The following is a 20,292-nucleotide window of genomic DNA, read 5'->3' as shown; positions in this document are numbered from 1 at the left end:
TGGTACTTCTCCAGACTGAATTAACAGCCCTTCAGGGCTGGAGCCAGGAGTGTTTCTCTAATAACAGAACAATGATATTACTTCTTGTTTCACTTACTCCACAAATCACACAGCTTGATAGCTCGAAAAACAAAAGTTGTTGGTACCCATATTTCATTTCAGTGTGTATGAAAGTATTCACTTCCTCTGATTTGTAAGTACAATAGTAAGTGCGAATGCTCTGAGAAAAGTCACATCAATCACATAATATATAACAGACAACTCTAAGCCTTAAGCCCACAGATGAGGTACAATTTCTTTCATGATACCAGGAAGCCTAAATTGCTAGTTCACAACTTGTAATGGATTTTGTCATACCTTTTGAATAACCTCACCACTTAATAAAATGCTTCAGTAAGTAAAATAATAACTGCTCTCTGCTGTACCTTGTAAAAGGGAGTATTACTTCCTTTGTGTGTTTAGCCTGTTCCTATACCGATGTGTTTTGGCACTCATTTCTCTAYACAATATAATGTCATTTTTCAAAACAGCACCTTCAAACACGTTTCCCGCAGCCTTCTTGTATAATACCTACCTTTCTTGACAGTACTGGCATTCTGTATAACCATATTTGGTACAGAGGGCAGGGTGATAGGTTATGCCAGCCATGTGGCACATCATGCTTGTTTTGTCTTGACATTAAAATGTTGGGGKTTTTTTTGTGAAGTTCGTGACTGAGATGTGCTTCTCTGACTTACAAATTTTTTGGCATGATCAGTTTACTGAGCTGAGGATAAATCACATCATCAGTATCATTCTAAAGCAAAAGACACTTCTGGGTGTTTTTCAAAAAACAGCCAGTGTCTGCTTCTACCCCATGACTTCCTTTGTGTGGGAAGCTTTGACTTGTAGCAGTCAAGAGCTTCATGAGATGCGAACACTTGAGTGCTCCAAACAAACAAACTGAAAAACCCAAACAAAAATGAACAAACTTGGATGAGCTACTTGGTTTCTCTGATTAGTCAAGTTCAGCTAAAAATCCTTACATTAACCAGAAGAGTCTTTGAAAGAGGGGAAACAAAATCTTCCAAGAATTMATTTTCTGTATTTCACTTTACAGTTTAGTAGCAACTGGTGATTTTTACTCTGGAGACTTGGAGCACATGATATCATTACACAATAAAGTTTTGATGACCATGGCTCTCCAGATGAATTTTATTTCTCTCATGGTTTGTCTGAAAGGTATGGGCACATGTGTGTGTATTCATAAGCACGCCCACATGCACACACACGCACGCACACACACAGATTTTACTGAGCTTAGGATAAACGTGTGTGTGTGTGTGTGTGTGTGTGTGTGTAATCAGGCTTGCATTTGTATGCGAATCAGGCTTGCATTTGTATGCATGTATGTTACATCCACTTCACTTTGCACGTTTCGGTTTACAGGACCTCTGGTGGACGATCAGTCTGTCTGGAAGAAAAGTACGCCCACAAATATCACATGGAACAAGCTGGGCTTGGGAGCTGGTCCAGGCAGCCTCATTTAAAGCATCAAGATCATAGAAACCTTTGGCTGGAAAATTAGAAAAAGAAAGTATCAGTTTTCATTCTGGAGACCCACATTCAACTCTTTATGGAAAATATTTTCAGGAAATACCTGTTGACTGAGCCTTTCAGTTTAACTAAACCATATTGCTTTTGCAAATGAAAAAGAAAAGAAGGAAGCAAAAGGGTAAAAAATATATAAAAAAGACTCTGTTTTTTGTCCCAGGGGTTGAATTAAATTAACTTCAAACGGAATCATTTTGTATTGTATGASAGTATAGAGAAAACATCATGCTGTGTGTTATGATCTGCATTCTCAACTAATTATTAACATCTTTGCATACATACTATTATCAGCAAATTCACTTTTTGGCTTTACTTCAAGCTCTGTTCAGCAAGCATGTGTTATCTGACCATGGCTATGGGCGGGAGTGTATCGTACTTGAGAATATGCTCTTTGTACTGCTCTGGAAAAGGGGCCCAATTTTCTTCCTGTAGGAGTCTATGCAAGTTATACTAAAAAGTGGAGTAAATTTTAGATAAGCCTAAAACCTTACAAAGCCTACAGTACTTTAAAGCCACAAGTTCCTGTGAGGTCATTGCACTGATGCATCTATTGTCATCTAAACACTAATCCAGCCTTACCCTCACTTGTTTTCCACTGTGGGAAGAATGACTGCTCTGAAAACTCAGGAGCATTCTCCAAACACTCAGATGTATTTTCAAGATTTTATTTGGGTATAAAAAAATCTTGTTTACTTTCATCTTGAAATAGACTTTCCTTCTGARATGGATTTTCACATAGTGTTGTTTCAAACTGATTTGCAAAAAGGCCAGGCAGGTTGCTTAATACCTGGATTTAGATCTTAAGGGGTTTCATTTGAAGTACGTGCAGAAAAAAAAATCCACATGGCTCAAACTGAAGATGTATTTCCTTCACCCTTCTTATTTGGTATGACAATATAAAAAAAATTAAAATCTGTTTTTTTCTTTGAACTGTTGGCAGCAGACAATTTTTGAAAAGGATTTGTGCATTTAAAAATATTCCATGGTTTCTGTCACTGGCACATGATCGAGCTTTCATTAAAGACCCATACAATTTTAATATGATTCATATCCAATGGTTCACATAACCACAATAAGCCTTAGATCTCTTAATATGCCTGTTMCTAATGTTCTTTTTGTTAGAAGAGCAACCAAGTAGTGTTTTTTTCTTGGCTGAGACAACTATCCCCTTTGCTTGCAGGAAATGAATGTGTATTTTCTGTACTTTGGAAAGTTTATGGAATATTAAAAAAAGAGAGAGAGAGAGACGACTTTCTCCTTGAAGGCATGTGTTAGGCATTCCACAAACAAAACACTGTGTAATGAGGGCAGTGGTTGTCTTCCCGTGACACTTGAGTTTTCAGAACAAGATTTATGTAAGTCATAAAAAGTTTTATGCAAGCAGTTAATATTTCTGAGCTTTTTTTWAACATTGTCTATTTCATTCAACAACAGGGGTAATCCCTCCCCCCTGAGCTGAGAAACTGTGAGACATGCAGTACATGCATGTGGTCTCAAGGTCAGTTACAGCATTTACCACATGATCAAGAGTACRTCTTATGGAAAAAGAACAACACTGAGATTATTTTCTCGAGCCCAGGACTATGAGGCAGCTGAAGGGGGAACAACAATTTTAGCTCAAGCTACAAATCAGACTTCCATCAGCAGGCATTTAGGGACAGATGCTGGAAGCAGGTCAGTATCCCCAGAGGAACCATGGGCACACAACACCTCACAGGAGATGCAAGGCGCCTGATATGACTCATCGGGTAAATGAGACAATGTTCTGATTCATATCTGGGAGCCTTCTGCTAGATTGTTTTCTCAAAGAGTGGCTGTCCTTCTGTTTCCACTCCTTCAAAATAAGAATAGTGTATTTCAAAATAACCTGATTTGTCCTTTTGCATCCTCCTTTCACATGGAATTCTCATTTTCTCCATTTGTTTTACCACACAATGTGTAATAATTAAAAAGTGCTTAACATCTAAAAGAGCAAACACAATGAAAATGCCTTTTGAAAGCATCTTTTACTGCAGATTCAACTATGCCACTTGGCATTTGTTAACCAAGTTCCAATTTGATATTATTTGAACTTTGATTATTATTTTTAACATCTGGTTAGTGTTCTCAGTGATCCTGCTCTCTTCTGCATGTCTTCTGAGGACATATTTCTTTGTACTGCTGTAAACTGATCTAGTGTATGACTCTTTCACAGTGAGTTGTAGGAGACTTTGTCTACTTTTCCAGACATTAGGGGAAGCTGAGGGAAATTGTGGGGAATATAAAAAAAAAAGTGTGTGAATTAAATGCCTGTGAGGAAGTGGTCCAAACTTGGACCAAAGTAGCTCAGACCAGCTGGCAGGGCCAGGGAAAGCATCCAGCAGAAAAGGTGAAATAACTTAATGTGGGAATAGGGAAGTCCTGGGAACAGCTTCCAGGCAAAGCAGATAGGATTTCCTTCTCATCCTGCAGTGAGCATATGATCCTGGGATACATATGGTAGCCCATCTCTGTGCGTGCTGGGGATCATAAGTGTTCGCTGATTTGAAGTGGAATCTTACAAAACAGAACCCACAGTACAAACATGCAAAATTGGCAGAAAGAGTTTACTTCATACTACATTTTTTTTCTCCACTGTGTTTATATTATAGTGTCTCACAATTAAAGCTTCTCAGACATGTAAATAAAAARGGATCAATAACATCCACAGGATGTTGACTGTAGAAGAATCTGATGAAGTATCTACACCTGTATTGACTGACAAGATTTTATTTTAATGATTCCTTGATTGTCTGCACGTTATTCTGGGCTCTTTTTGCTTATTTTAAGACATGTTTGTCTACAGTGTTATAAGGAAAAAGGTACTGATGTATTTTTGAAGCAGGTTGCGAATCTACTTGTGTTTTGATTTGGAACATATTGACACATAGAGTGGACTGTCCCAGGAGGAATGTTCCAAAGATAATGACTACTCTTACTTCTCATGGATGCTTCACAGAAGGAAAGCTTAAAACAAGCTCTTGAAAGTAAACAGGAAAAAGACAAAGTAGTTGCAAACGGCTTATCTATTGTTTTAAACTATTTTTCCTTTTTTTTTTTTTTTTAATTCCTCACACTTTTTTTCTCATGCCTCTTAATTAGGTCTGTACCTTACCTTGCACAGTTCTGACTTCAGGCTTTTTGGGTTCTGGCCTTCTCAAGTGCTTTGGAAGGCTGTCATTCTCCTGGTGCCATTTTTTCAGGCATTGTGGCTCATGTATACTAATAGATTTTGTTCCGTACTCACGGCCACATAAGTAACAAATCACTGTTGGTGGTCGTCTTATCACTTTTGGCTGCAAATAACAATGGTGAAGAAGAATAAATATAGTTTTCAATACCAATTTTGAATCATGAAAGACATGAAAGAAATCATGTCGATAAGGAACCTGATATCTGTGAAAACTGTTTCTTTCAGTCTGTTTTTGTTTGGATTCAGTCCTCAAGCTTGTAAGAGATATTGCCTCATTAACTGGGCACTGGAACAGGCAGGTTTCTTCTGCAGATGCTGGGCTGAAAATTCATGTGTGTGACTATTAATACTTAGCTGTGTTAAGCTCATCTCTTTTATTTTCATACCTTCAAGTTCATGAAAATGCTAAGCCTTCACATGCAGAAGCAACTCCTCTGCTTCATCAGGTTGCAATGCAGCATCTACCTTAAATGGTTGAAGCCATTTTTTTACTTACCAAGCAGAAGTAAAATGGAAAGCACAACAGATTCAGTTGAATTCCTGTTGTCTTATACAGTAACAGAAAGACTCCTTCTTCTGTCAGAACACAGATCAAAGCTCTGTGTCCAGAGCTAGTATCTCTCTTAAACTGGACAGCAAGGGAAGCTGTCCTAAGAGGTGATTGTGGTTCCTTACCCCACTTTTGCTACAGATGAGTTAGATGGTGGAATTCTTGCCCTTCAAAGATTAAAACCAGTCCAGGATATTTCAGGATGAGGGGCAAWATAGGAACTGCTGTTTGTTTAGCCCAAAGGCCTTAGTGTGAACTTTGCCAGTGACTGCAGCAAGGGCAGGACTGGACTCCGAGCAAGTCATTGTTTCCACACTGAAGATCTGCTTTTGTTCTCAGAGAAAACAGCCCAACAACTCAGGAAAAAGATTCCTCAACCCCAAACCTCACAAATACATAATCTAAGGCTACAAAATGTATAATTACTGCGGTATTGCAGATTATAGACTTGGCTGTGTCCTTAGGCGCGTCCTGGCTAGGCGTGGTGTCAGTATTAGCCATGCTCCAGAAAGTAGGACCAAAACACTCTGTAGAGAAGCATTTTGAGGCACACAGATGGGTCTCACAAGTGCCAGCACTTCCTACACTTCTGACTGCAGAATACCAGTAAGAGATGAGTTATTCCCTGCCCTCCTCAAATTAGACACGCAGTCATTCCAGATCAAATACGGGAAACTTTTCTCACTCAAGCAAGGGTGGTGGGGGTTTCATTTTTTCCTCTGCTACTCTGTAAGACAAAGCATAACCTGTTCCAGTATTTATGACTCTTTCGTCAGCCCATCAATGTGTTCAACTCTGGGCAGCTCTTCTTGCATTTATGTTACAGTCTGAAAATGTCATTAGTGAACAATCTGCATAAGATTGCCTTCCTGTATGACACATGTAATCTCACTTACACAAAAGAAATACTACTCTATAAAGTGTATTTTTACTGGGAAAACTTGGACTTCATCTGCAAAGTTCTCACAGTGTCTTGAGTCTCTCCAAGGACACTTAACATCCTCTTGACTTTCAAATGGTATTTCTTTGCTATCTTTGATAACACAATATTTTATATAAGCGTATTTTCTAACACGTATAAAAATATAGCTGCCTTCTCCTATTTTTAGATGAAACAGCAATAGCTGCTTTAAGAATASCTTATAATTTTTCATTATCAAATTTCACCTACTTCTTTACTTCAAGTCATGAGCTAGAACTTGTCTGATTTTGAAATAAGACTTTGGGTCCAGATACAAAATCTTCTGAAGACACTATAAGTTTTTTGGCTCTGGAGACCTTTAGATAAGGATACYGTAATCTAAACTCTATGATCAGAGAATACTTTTTGGTGTGCATGCCTACTGTGGGTATGGTTACACTATTTGAGAAATGGTAGGCATATTAAAAAAATGCTAGGTGCAAAAACACTGGGAACACACATTCCCCGCTAGTTTTCACTAGCTAGGTTCCTGCCATTCATTTAAATGGTTACATATTGTCTGCTAACTAGGAAACAGAAATTTGATTTACATTCAGTTTGTAGGGACTGCTTATATACTAACAGAACAGGAAAAAGGAATCCTAGTAAAAACGTAGAAATTTTTTCAAGTAGAAATGTCTGTCTTTTGTAATTTCCACAATTAATGGTGCAGAAAGCAGAATTAATTGAAAAGAATTAGATCACTCTCAGGATACTTTTTTTTTCAGAAAAATACTGTAGTTGACCCATCATCACACATACAATTATATACACAAATCCTTCTCTGCACACACGTTCAAAACCTGAAGGAAATTAGCCTATCAATTGTGAGGAACAGACTTTTTTAACTGTGGAATTCAACATATGATAAGCTTTACTTGGAATTTCTACAGCTGATGATATTTACCCTTTATTTCTTTTTATATTCAGGATGCCTATCCCAAATGTCACATCTGGAGGCCTGCAGTTTGAAACTCAACTATTTTTGGAAACACCACAATTTTCCAACCCAAACTACTCACAGGCCAGTGGCTAGGCTGTCTGTTCACTGCTTTGTTTTTAACTTTCAAAAAGGGTTGTAGGGAAGGTCTGTTTCTGAGGATATGTGTTATTATAAAAATACCTACAAATACCTAACAGTGTAGTTAGGCTTTCCTCTGGTGTCTCAGTATTTTCTTTTTTACTCCAAGACTGCTAAGTATGTCTGCGTGACTATGAATGAAGTTATTTAGCTCAGAGGACTATGCAACTATGTATTTTCAATAGACCTGACATTACTTAAGGTTAGCCCCAGGCTGCTGTTACGGTGTTACATGAGGTCAAATCCTTCCATACTGCACAAAGCTTTTTATTTCTTCTTAAGTACACACAATAAGATTGACTCCCAAACTCCACTACATAAATATTTATCATCCAGGACTGCACACACCTCTGCCTTTCCTATTTGTTTAATTATCCATGTATTTTAATGGGAAKAAGGGAGGCATCCTGCCCAATGAAGGAGCTCTTGTCACAGATTTGAATTGCTCAAGAATTAGAGGCTCAGCAAAAGATTGGTACAAGTAGTTTGCAGCAGCATTCTGTTATATGAAAGCAGCCCCTTCCACACATTCCTCTCTGCAAAGKAAAAGGTACTTTGCATAAGGATCTGGGACAAACTATAGCATGGCTTTCATGACTATCCAAAGCTGCACTTCACAGCCTACTAAGTCTTTGAAAGAGACACAACAGCACTCATGATAGGACTAATCATATGCACATGTAGGAAATTTCCTTGAACAGCAGAGTAATTCTGCAAGATKATTTACATAATTAAACATATTATTCAACTGGAAGCACTAAAATATCCTGGTTTGCTCCTGATGTGCTTTCTTTTTAAATTTAATAAGTCAACATAATGAATATGGCATTAATGAACAAGCAAAGGAAGGAAGCTCAATCATTCCCAATGATAATACTCAGTAAGTTTCATTGAAATCATCCATTCACTGTCCATCCTCATCCAACTTTTTATATTTGCAAATTTATTTGCCAGTATTCTCCTAAGAAGGTGGTCAAAACCACTGCACTGAGGAAAGAAAGCTCATCATTGACTTCACACCATAGTCAGAACTACACTGCACCTGAAGGGGCCTTAATTTTACCAAGATGCTACAGGGCTTTATGCTAAAGCAAAATACAACATCAAGGTTGTTCTACATAAATTTTCAAAATTTATACTTTGTTAAAACACCTTATAATTCAGCAAAGGAAGATCAGCGAAATRTTTTTAGGTAGTTAACCAGATAAGAATAAAACAGCAGATGGCAGCACCATCTAATAGGCTTTTAAGAYCACTGTTGTCAAAACCCCCATAACTCATATACACCCAGCAAGTTATTGATGCTCACTTATATGTATCACACATTTTGGTCTATGAAACAATAAAACACAGACTCTGTTTTAGTCTGTGTTTCAGTAGCTCCAGAAACCACTTCCATTGTCTGAGGAATCACAGCAGAATCCAAAGAATTTCYGAGCTGATGTGACCTTTGAGAGCCTCTAAGCATAGACTGTTGTTTGTTTTACACAGCCAGACATGAGTTCTTTGGTTCTGAGAGCCAGGACAGGTACAGGAAGAGATCGTTTACAGAGGCTGTTCAGCCACCACCTCTAAAGACATTTAATGCCGAGAATTGGATAAGAGTTTGTCAGTAATGATACTGGCCTAGTTGATTCTGCACTTGCTGAAGGGGAGAGAACTCCAGGGATATAGGCAGAGGCACACAGGGTGAAGTGTCTGCAGTTGTAAAATTAAAATGCCCTTTATATGGTGTACCACTTTATCAGTCATAACTTTATTTTGAAAATGATGAAAATCCAGCTTTTTCATTTARGGCATCTTTTCATAGCATAAATTTTTTTGACAGTAGCACTACTTCTCTTAAATACACTTTATAAGGGCTGGGTTGTTCTTTTCAGTTATTCCTTTCCTCTGATGTTTTGAGGAAGCAGGAGTTTAGGCAAGTATTTAAATAATTCACTGTCAGTGAGTAAATATGTTAAATAAGACAGGGACTACCCCAAATGCATTCCAGCCATGACCAAAACAGTTGCCATTTTGCTCCACCACTAGTRAAGGACTGTTTTTTAACGGAATTAATAAGCAGCTGAGTGACTAGTAAGGTGAGCAAAATTAAAACCATATGCTGGAAAAAGAGGAAACTGTAGAGAAGACATGACCTTGTCCCTGTTCATAGCTAATCTGCAGTTATTCCACAAGATTAATGCTTTTTCTCACACTTCAATGTGTGGACCTTTCAAAATGTTCAACTGGAAATAAAGATCCTGTCACAGAGAATTTAAACCTATGGAAAAGTGACTTCCTTTGAGCATTTCTTATAAGCTGTCTGTGAGTCCTGAAGAACCCCTTGGATCAGAGAATATTTCTTTCAGTCTTCCCATCACATCTCTGCCTTCAATACATGACTGTACAAAAGAACAGCTCTAAAAATAGCACAACAAACCTCAGAGAGGTAAAATCCATCATCCTTTCSTGAAAGTCACTGTTTATAATAAAGTCAATTACAAACTGCAAGCTGTACAGCCTCATTAGTTCTGCTGTAACTGATGAACTGTAACTGCTTGGAAGTAAATGAGGAAACCTGTTGTTCACACAGAAGGAAGAACAGATTTGAACAGATTTGATTTTGGCTCTGCAGAGCTCACAGAAGTAAAAAGTGGTAATAATGTTTTTGTTCAACAGGTCAGCAGATGTGAGTGAATTCACAAAGGGAACAAATACGTTGTGCAAGAGAGTAACATTTTTTTACAGAGTCACTGTCAGTGCCAAACCACATTCTAGACTTTTTTTTTTAAATGGTATTGTGACTATAGAACATTCCCCTCAACCTCTTTATTTTAACCTACATAATTAGGTGTAATGGACTAAACTCTCTGTTTCACACCCATGTCTTTCATGGAACAATCACCTTTAGTGCAATGACAGTTCTTTGGTGAAGAGTACAATGTACTGCAAACAGCATCACCTTTCCTACAGATGTAAATGCAGCTGTGCATCACTTTGAACTGTTTGTGGATTATGTAAAATTTGCTCATAAAAAAATTGCTGAGGAGTGAACCTTAATCTGCCAATATCTATAAATTAGTGGCCTCATATAGTGTAATAAAAATGGGCTCATGATGTCTTAGACTAGTCTCACTTGAACAAGGGTAATGCTATTATCTTCATTTTACTCAGCAGCTGGTAAACTACCATGTAACATACTTTGACTTCTGAAGCTTCTTTAGAAATGCTCTGCGTAGCATTGCATTCCTTTGGTGACTGAGAGAGCTACATCCCATTTTCCAAAGCAATGTAGGTAATCAGGATTCTAACCCATATTTGAGAAAAAAAAAAAAAAAAAAAAAAAAAAAATAAAAAAAAGCCATTCAATTTTGACACTGGGCCTAAATTTAGACATCTATCTTACAAAACTCCTGCCCAACAGACAGCTTGTGCAGAAGCAAATGCAGAAGAAAATTATGCCATTTTCCAAAACTCTGTGTAGCTTTTGGATAATGTGAATCAGCTTCTTTATTCTTGGATCCTAGATCAAATTCAGTGGAAAAAAAATGTCTTCTTTATTTTGTTGCTGTTATACCCAGAGCTGCTGCCTTTGAACATGCAGTCCTCAGTAAACTCACGTTCCATGCCAAGGTTAAGAATAACAGTAAAATATGAAAATCATGTTTTGAAGTGCTGGAAGCTTATAGGATAATGAAATGTTGCACTTCATATTAACTAAATAAAAATACCTAGTATCTCCTAAAAYATATAACTTCCAAACCTTGTCTAAGCTGCTCAGTAGAATCTCCTAGGGATCTATATCAAACAATGGTCCCTCTTGAAGATACAACACTTAAAGGATGACAGAGAACCCAACTACTCCCATTCAAAGGGAAAATCAAAATAAATAGAAGTAAGTAGTTTCCTGTATGCAGCCAGTATTTCCCTTTTCTTTATCCTCTATTTAGCAGAGGAACATGTGCATAGAGATAAAAAGCCTTTCTGAGGAAAAGTAATTTCAAATTTGATGGGAAGCCAGTCTCCCCTGGAGTGCCAAATATCGAGATGCATCCACACCCTTTCATACAGCACATGCATAGAAATTTACCTGGTCTGATACAGCTGGTGCAGCCCTGCTATTTCCTTGATGGGCCTTAGATGGATCATTACTTGCTGCTCCAGTTGCAGCTCTTGGTCCTTTACCTTTGTTACCTCCTTTACAACACCTTTCATGCACAGGGAGACGGTCAGGAAAAAAGGTTCGGCCACAGATACTACAGGGCACGAGCTGGGCTTGAGCACTATAATAAGCTGCCTCATTTTCAGCTGMAAGTGTATAGGAACCACCAAGACCTGTAAGGACCTCAGGTTTCCTGGGCTCTGGCCTTCTGAGGTGCTTTGGTAGCTGATTGTTCTCAATACGCCACTTCTCTAGGCACTGAGGTTCATGTATAGCAATAGACTGTGACCCAAATTCTCTGCCACAGATATAGCACACCTTGAAGGCAGGTCTTCTTGCAAAGGGTTTTGCAGACATGTCTGAAGAATCTGACTGTTTTGATACTATTGCAGTGCCTGGTCACCTCTTCTGTGATCCAGCTTCTAGATGTGCTACTTTAGGAAAAATTCTGGGAAGATCTGGCACATTAGATGGTGAAACCTGCTCTGAAGGCAAGGTGCTAAAGATACTGAGAGAGGTTTCTTCAGCACCTGATAGAATACTAAAAGTTTTGTTCACATTCTTTTTCTTGACATTTGTTTCCATGAAATATKTCAGGCAACTTCTCTCTCTCCTACACATAAAGGGCTTGGGAAAGTCGTTATTCAGAATGATTCCACATCTTCTTAATCCATTTTCATGGGCCAAAATATATTCGGAACTTCAAAGCTGGAACACTGAACTGTTTCAGCAGAGAAAGGGGGTTTCTGTGTGTTATCCTATTGTCTTTTGCCCTTATGTAATCCTGAAACAAATGAAATTAGTACAAATTAATAAATGCATTCCCTCTAGTTAAGATTACCAACCACCAGTTTATCACAAGGAACAGTTAACCTGTCATATTTTAAAATAGCAGATAAATAACATCCAATATATTCTTACCCATAATGATCAGCTGAACAATGTAATTATAAAATTCTGGTCCCAGAGGCTGTAAAATCATGAAAAACATGAAGGAATATGGGTTTGCACAAACTGAAGCAGATGAAATGCAAGTGGTTTGCAAAATAATCAATACACATTATTTTCAGTCACTGAGAGAACTGGTATTTCTGGCAGTCTTCAATTTATAAGTTTTTTATGTTGATACATAAACATAACTTCCCTGTCTCCAGAGACATAAAAAAAAGTCCCTTAGCACATAACAAAAAGACCCATAGCAGAGGGATGCCAATATCCAATCTACAAATGGACAGTCAGAAAGGAAAGTGTTCCCAGTCTACTAGTTGAAGATTATTAGGCCTCTTTATTCAGCACTTGTGGTATCTCAAACTCTCTGACCAGCCTTGATTCTCAGAAGTGTTATTAATAAAATGCAGCAGGTTTATTAATAAGGTGAGGTGCTTTGGAGCACATGCTGGATGACATGGTAAGGGTACTGTATTTGTTTAGTCTCCAGACAGTACTAAATATATTTCAGCTTTTCAATATCCAGTCTGTCCCTGTAAACAAATAAATTTGTGTTTTATCCCTCAAATGTTCATTTCTTACAATATTTTGTGCTGGTCCTCCAAGGATCAGAAAATATGGTTCAGGCCATACACATACATGGCCGAGGCTACTGTTTTAATTGCAAGGAAAAACTGAAAAACAAACTAACACATTGCACATATAGGTAACTGCCAAGGAGAGTCTCCTTCATCTATAGTAGAAGAAACATCTGGCTGAAGTCATCTTGCCCCTACTGAATATTCCAGACCTTATCTCAATCCTACCAAACCTGCAGGGGGCTTCTAACACACAAACATTTTCACACTGGCCATCTTGGTTCACTTCCTCGGCTGCAGCCATCCAGCCTGGATCTTGTTTTTACTGCTTTTTTGTTTTGTCATCATTGAAGACTTAGTTCCCACTCATCAGCCTTTTTACCCTTATCTGTCCCATCTCTGAACCCATGGRCTGGCTTTTACTGTACCCAAGGGCAAGGACTTTTGTCATTACCTTTGAGATGACAAACTTTTTCTGTGTCACTGAGAAGCACAGAGCTCATTCTAGTCTCTCACAAATATTCTAGGGGTTATCTTAAGTACAGGGATAACTGAAAAAACAAGCTGTCACCAGGTTCACGTGAGTCATCCTTTCACCAGGCACACAAAAATGCTTTAATTGCTGTGTTGACACTGCTTGYTTAAATACTCACAAAGCTGCATATTTCTGGAATGCCTGTGATCCTTTCTTATTTTTAAAAAAATTCCTGTGAAGCTCGTATTTATTTGTAGGCAAACTGGAAAATGTGAAGACCATCAGACCCAATCTGTGATTTATACTGGAACAAATTTCTGTGAGCAAATATGTTGTAGTTAGCTGTTAAAAATAAAATTCTTGAGTGACATTATACTTTGTGGACTCAAAGTTAACACCTCGTCCAAAACTGTATTAGATAACTGCAGTATGCTGAAAAATAAAGTAAAGTACAAGGCTCTAGTATCCTCTCATGTCTGAAATTGTCAGGTGTATCAGGTGCATCAGGTGCATATAATGTAAGYTGACGGTTATACAAAACTATAGCACTGGAATTTTTAGTTCAGCTATCAAAATAACAGGTTCAGCAGTACGTGAAATTTAAATGCACAAACTAGTATTTAGGCTACTGTACTGCAAGGCTGTTTCAAAAACCGGGAGAGTTTCCAAGGAGGGTGGCCTRTTGGATGAATCCAAGTTGGGAACTAGCCAAGCTCTTTAGGAGGATGAAGGGACTGGAGAGCCAGGGAAACATTAAAGGGTCATGAAGGCAGGGGAGATAAGGGTTATTGGCGGGTCACAGGAAGGGAGCATCATGAAGTTCAGTTATATTGCAGGAACTTCTGAACTTTGCAAGGTCCTATTTATGTCCTATGTATTGATTTATGTCAGAATGAAATTTTTTCATACCTGAGAGGATTCGTAAAGCAACAGTGAGCACTGAACTGTCTGCCATATGAAGAATRTTAGGTGACTAAATCTGTTGCCATTAGGAATGAATCAGTCAATAAAAGATRCTATAAACAATCTATTAACAATATAACCTATTGTTGGATTTCCAAGCTTGCTATTGTAAATACTTCATAAGAGAATTATGCTTCCTTGTGGGGATTACACCATTTGGTCTACATTTATTCCTGCCAAGTTGACTGTTATTATTTGGAAACTTCCTATAAATTCAGTGTGAAATAAAAGGCATATGAGCAACTCAAATCTTCTCTCAAGCTCAGTGGTAAAGATGTGGAAGTAAATCAGGAYTGGGATTTAACAATTCAAAACAAAGCTTTATTATGCTTTTCTTTTAAAAGTGTTGCAACATGTTTTAACAAAGCGGGAAGGTACAGTTGATCATTGTGTATAGCAATGGGAAAACATTTCTCTCCTCTGCAGTTCCACTGAGGACAACATTTAAAAACAATTTCATGAACTGGAGTGACAGTCACTTACAGTGAGTGGAGAAGTTCAATTTAATTAAAAGCAAGTGAAATACTGTGGCTAGTTTAGCATCAGGCTAACAGCTTCAGTCAAACAAAACAGAATAGAATGACAAGAGCGCAAAYAGCTCTGTACATCTATCATGTTCTTGTCCTGAAGAGGGAACGGCAACTCCTTCACACAGCTTTTAACCTTCATTTAATCAGAAATTGCAACAGGAGTAATATTAACCATGCTTCACTTATTCTGCCTTCTCTTAGCTGCCATGTGATTCAACCCATACAAGTAAGTGAAAACTTCTTCCCTGAAACAGTCTTCTTCATGTCTTGTTTCATGTCAGTGTTGGAACTTGGAAGCAAAGTTGACACACACGTTTCCTATTTCCTGTACGCAGCCCATTTCTGAAAAGCGACCCTCTCTGTTTCTCATCTCTCTTGATTCTCTCATGTAAACAATTCCTCAAAAACCATTATAAGGTCATTTTATAAGCCTGGATTTCTTGACTGAATTGAACAAAACATACTTKTGTGAGCTGGGGGATTAAATTGGCTGTTTCCAATGAATTCTCAACTCTACTGCTTTTGACTTAGAATTCCACATGGAGACCTCCACATGGAGCTGAAAAAAAAGCCAGGGTTTACCTTATGGAAGAACACACTGCATGAAGACTCCTACTACCCGGACATGACCATGCTTATTCAAAGGACGTGAGAATTTGAGGAATCTGTKTTTGTACAGTTTATGAACGTTGACTGGTATCACAGCCTTTCCACATGYAACTGCATCAGACTGTAAACTCAGTTCTTTTGTACAGTCATGTATTGAAGGCAGAGATGTGATGGCTGGTTTACTGTCACTGTTGTAATCTGTCAGCACAGAAAGGGACAAAATCAATCCTTGCACAAATACAAAGATCACAGAGCTTTCAAGCTTACATGTCAAAAAGCCCAAGAAACTCTTAGACAGGCTCGGTTTAATTTAACATCAGAGACAATTTCCAGGGAACATCATAAACAAGAAAAATAAATAGTGGGAACTTATTCCTTTGCTACCTTTTGAAACCAGTACTAGATAAAGCAATGAGAGGGATTTATATGAAGTCCTTGCTTCAGGTGACAGTGGCTTAAATCCAGAAGGCTCTTGGAAGAGGTCATCTATAATTAGAGAGTGCTTACAAAATCAAGACTCCCATAACAGAGCTATGAAAATGTCTGCATGGGTTGATCTCCCTGAAGGTATGAAAGGCCACAGATACATTAAATGAAGGGGCAAACTTATGGCTCCAAAACGGTAGCATCCAAACACAAAAGCCTGGTGGAGGCGCAACTACAGATCAGGATGTCATTGCCAAAAATAAAATAGATAAATTTTAGCTAGCAGAAAGGAACTGGTTAATTCATTATCTTGGGTTCAAGAATTCTTGTCTGTGTGAGCCCTCATTTATGCAAAACRCCACTTCACTGAGTTTTCCCTTTATTTTCCTTTTCTTCAATACTACACTCAATGTGGTATACTTACTCTGCCTGTTCACCATGCAGTGCTTGGAGCCATAAGCATTGTTTTTGACATCATGGTGTAATATGGGTCATTTAATAAGGGTGATTTATGTACATTGGAATAAATTCACAAAAAATTGAATAAAATTCACATTTTAAAAGAAAGGTTTTATTTGTAATACCTAACTTTACAGTTATATAAATTGGAAATGTCTCAAATAGCTTTAAATGAGAAGTGTCAAGCAAAAAATTCTAGTACTACAAGAGCACCCAGAGATCCTGGTTTCTCAGTCTGGGCTGGACTGTATAAACAAAGGAGAAAAGCTCAGTACAAGAGGACATAAGATATATAGAGAGATGAAGTGATCAGCTGAGCATAACACAGAAAGTCTGAAAAAGAAGGCAATTAAATCTAGATTTGCTAGCGCCTCAGTACTAAATCAGTCTGGTCACAGAGGATTTTCTAAGGCTGATCCCTAATCTTATAGTCAAGATAAAGATTTTTTTTTCTCCAATTTCCTGGGTTCTCATTATATTTACACATAAAAGAGGTGTCAGAAAGGACCAAACTGACATCCTCTGTTATGAGCCAGAAAGCCTTGCTTCAGGCTCTTTCCAAATAAAATGTTTTCTATGAGTCTTCTCAYTATTCTGTAAGGGAAAGCAAATGAAATTAAACCAACATCTTAAGCTTTATTTTTTCTTGTGCTGAATATTTTGTATTCCTCAATTATAAATAATTTTAGAAATYCTTTAAGACAAAGTACTCAAACATAAGCTGGACGAAAATATAGGACAATTTGTAGTATCTTTGTTGGATCTGTTTTTCACTGAAAGATAAAAGGAAAAAAACATTCTCATGTTTCCAAGAATATTTTTAGCAAATTAACCACACATTAAAAAACCCACATTTTTCCAGCTCAGCACTACATTCTCTCCCCAGTTTCTGGCTGAAGGAGTCTCCTTTGGTCAGACCTAGAGACTAATTATTTCCTTCAGTCATGTGAAAGAATAATCTATTATTCTATTGAACTTAAATAAATACCACTGAGATATAGGAAATCCAAAGTCTACTATGTCAGGGTGTTTCATCTTGTTACAGCTGAGCATGATCCACGTTTTTATGCATCCTCCTCTCTCAAGAAACTACTTGCAAGCTCCAAACATACAAATATTGGTGTATACCTCACCTCTGTCAGCTTCAAGACTTTGTTAGTCTGTAACATCTAGTACTACAGCAACCTGGCTTAAATRTCTTAACACACACTCAGAAACATCAAAGTGTGAAGCCTGTTCTRTCAGAGGATCAGCTGCACACATACCCTTTTCCCCATGCAATCTGCAGCCCAGAGGGTAGTGGTTATGCCTTTGTTAAAAGTGGATGCAACCAGATAGAAGCACAGGACAAGAACACTTAAAACCAAACATKRCAAGTTGAAAAGCCATTGTGTTCTGATATTTGCAAACAGGCTAGGACTGTCTGGAAATTTTCTAGKRAGCATTTTTCCCACTGTTTMAAGACTTGGCTAGACAAAACTGAAAGTTTCCTCAAAGATGTACCAGCATGAGTTATATAAGAGAGAAATTGTGTGTCTCTGTGTCTACACATGTGTGCAAAGGTCCATCACAATAAAAGAGAAGAGAAATATATAACCCAGAGCTTTCTATCCAGTTCTTACATAGAATTATTTAACACGTTCATTGTAATGAGACAACCAACCTAATCAAAGCTTTTTTGTATTTTTCTTCTTGAAATGAAATGATTAATGAAAATGACCTTGCCTTTCTTTGGATATGGTTATCTTCATGCCTAAAACTTCATGGGCCAATCAAAAAATCCCTGATATCAACAGCAGTCATCATATGAAATCATTATTTTGATTTGACTCAAATCCTAACATTATATGAAGGAATTTTGATTGCTACTAGTTGAAATAATGGGAAAAAATTGGAACATTTTTAGCAAAAAACCAATAAGTTCTCCAACTTTTAAAATTCCAAATCCAGTATTCTCTCAGATCTCAGATATCCTTTATGCTCTACAATGCTCTTGGTTTTTGTATTTTACTTAGTGATGCATTACAGCTTATCAAGATAACGATTATCTTTGTTTTACTCACAATTATTTAACACTCATACTTTAAAGGAATAATATCACTACCTCCACACTTATTCTTATGCAAAAATCAGCAGACATGTTCCCAGTGTGGGTTACAATGGGGATACTTGCACATCACATTCTTAATCATCTTCAGTTACTGAAATATACCTGTGATATTTATTCTGCAAATCTTAGATGGCACACCAGATATGCACCAAATAATGAACAGACTGGGAATGTTAACCCTGCCCACAGCACAGGAGTATGTGAGTAAGCAGACACTGAAGCAAAGTGAGCTACCTCTACCTTCTGGCTCAAGTTCTTTGTTCAGCATTTCAGTTTCTGGAACTCATATGTGCAGAATCAGGGGGTTTTTTCAGTGATTTTGATGATGACTATGCAATTATTTCAAGAAAGTAGGCTCATCCGTCAGGAGACAAAAATAGGTGGATGGATAAATTGAAATTCAGTTAAGAATCTGAAACAAAAAGAATATAARTCAGGAATGTTAGATTGTACAGGCTGACAGTATTCAGTTGAAATCAGAAGGATGACACTGCACATGTGCTGAGACCCTGTCACTGGAGGTACAAAATGATTCAGTGATGAAAAGCCAATTTTCCCAATAATCTGCAGTAACACAATTACTTTATACAGGATAAAGTAATCCAAAGGGGTAAATGTTCTTTTCTTTTACAGTGTAAATCAATCTTAATAGTCTTTGATTAGAAAGAAAATACTTCTGCTGATAAATGATTCCATAACTAAGGGTTTTGGTACTTTTGTCATGAATAGGATACTCAGACAATCTGATTACCATGGAAATTACCATGCTTAGCAAGACAGACCAGCTATTAAAATATGAAAACGAAACATTAAGCAGAAAGCCACAACAGTAGAAGAGAAACTGAGGGCATCTAGACCAGGAAATGAAATTATGTGAAGTGGAAAATGTCTAGAAAAGCAAAACTCTGGATGTTCCAATTATTTTGTGAAATGCTGGAAAACKTAACAAGATATTATTAAATACACGTTGTATTCTGCGTGAATAATACAGCACATCCTAATACTTTGCAGAACATTCATGATGTAGTGACATAAAAAAAGAAAGGGTCACGTACTAAATCTGTTAGAGAAAATAGCATGCTAGAGGGGCTATCAAAACATCATATCCAGCAAGATTCTTGACTGCATTATAGAACTCATTTTTAAAGCTCTAGTTTGTAACAAATCTTAAAAGCAACATTCTTTTACTTTACTGCTTTTGTCTCTCAGRTTAGATAAACAGTAATTCCCGACTGGTGTGAGAGGACAGAGCAGACAAAGGTCATAAAGTTTTACTTGGTATCCCTGGGTCCTGAAGATTATGTAATTTGTCATGCTTAACGACCATCTTTTTCTCAGTTTGTATTTGAAGCATTGGTTCACACTGTCCTGTTTACTGTTTTATAATTTTTCAGAGCACAGGATTAAATTCCACGTGCCAACCAAAACAGATATGGAATATAAACCTGGAATATCCCCAGATAATGTGACATAATGAAGATAATGAAGAGACATGTCTGAGCTCCTTACTGTGTAACCTGTTTAGAAACCAGTGCATCCTATTATAGATCAATGTCCTAGGGAGCTAAGTAAATAGAAAAGTTAATTTTAGCAAAATATATAAATTCGTAATGAAGGAAATGGTATAAATTTGTAACTTGAGCAATCAGTT

The 20,292-nt window shown here is 37.5% G+C and overlaps 1 protein-coding gene across 1 annotated transcript; it reads right to left on the bottom strand.

Moving 5' to 3' along the window:
- Window positions 1-1,362: 1,362 nt before the first annotated feature.
- ZNF475 (zinc finger protein 475) lies at window positions 1,363-12,128 on the bottom strand. Its single transcript, XM_057367742.1, is given in 3 exon segments — window positions 1,363-1,555; window positions 4,727-4,907; window positions 11,472-12,128. Coding segments are annotated over 3 exon segments (990 nt in total). The 3' UTR covers window positions 1,363-1,403.
- Between the last annotated feature and the right edge of the window lie 8,164 nt (window positions 12,129-20,292).

Source organism: Malurus melanocephalus, unplaced genomic scaffold, assembly GCF_030028575.1.
Source record: "Malurus melanocephalus ecotype Western Australia unplaced genomic scaffold, MMel_1.1 scaffold_84, whole genome shotgun sequence".
Classification (NCBI taxonomy): domain Eukaryota; kingdom Metazoa; phylum Chordata; class Aves; order Passeriformes; family Maluridae; genus Malurus; species Malurus melanocephalus.
Note: the sequence above shows the minus strand (reverse complement) of the source record. Positions and strands in the feature narration are given on the sequence as shown.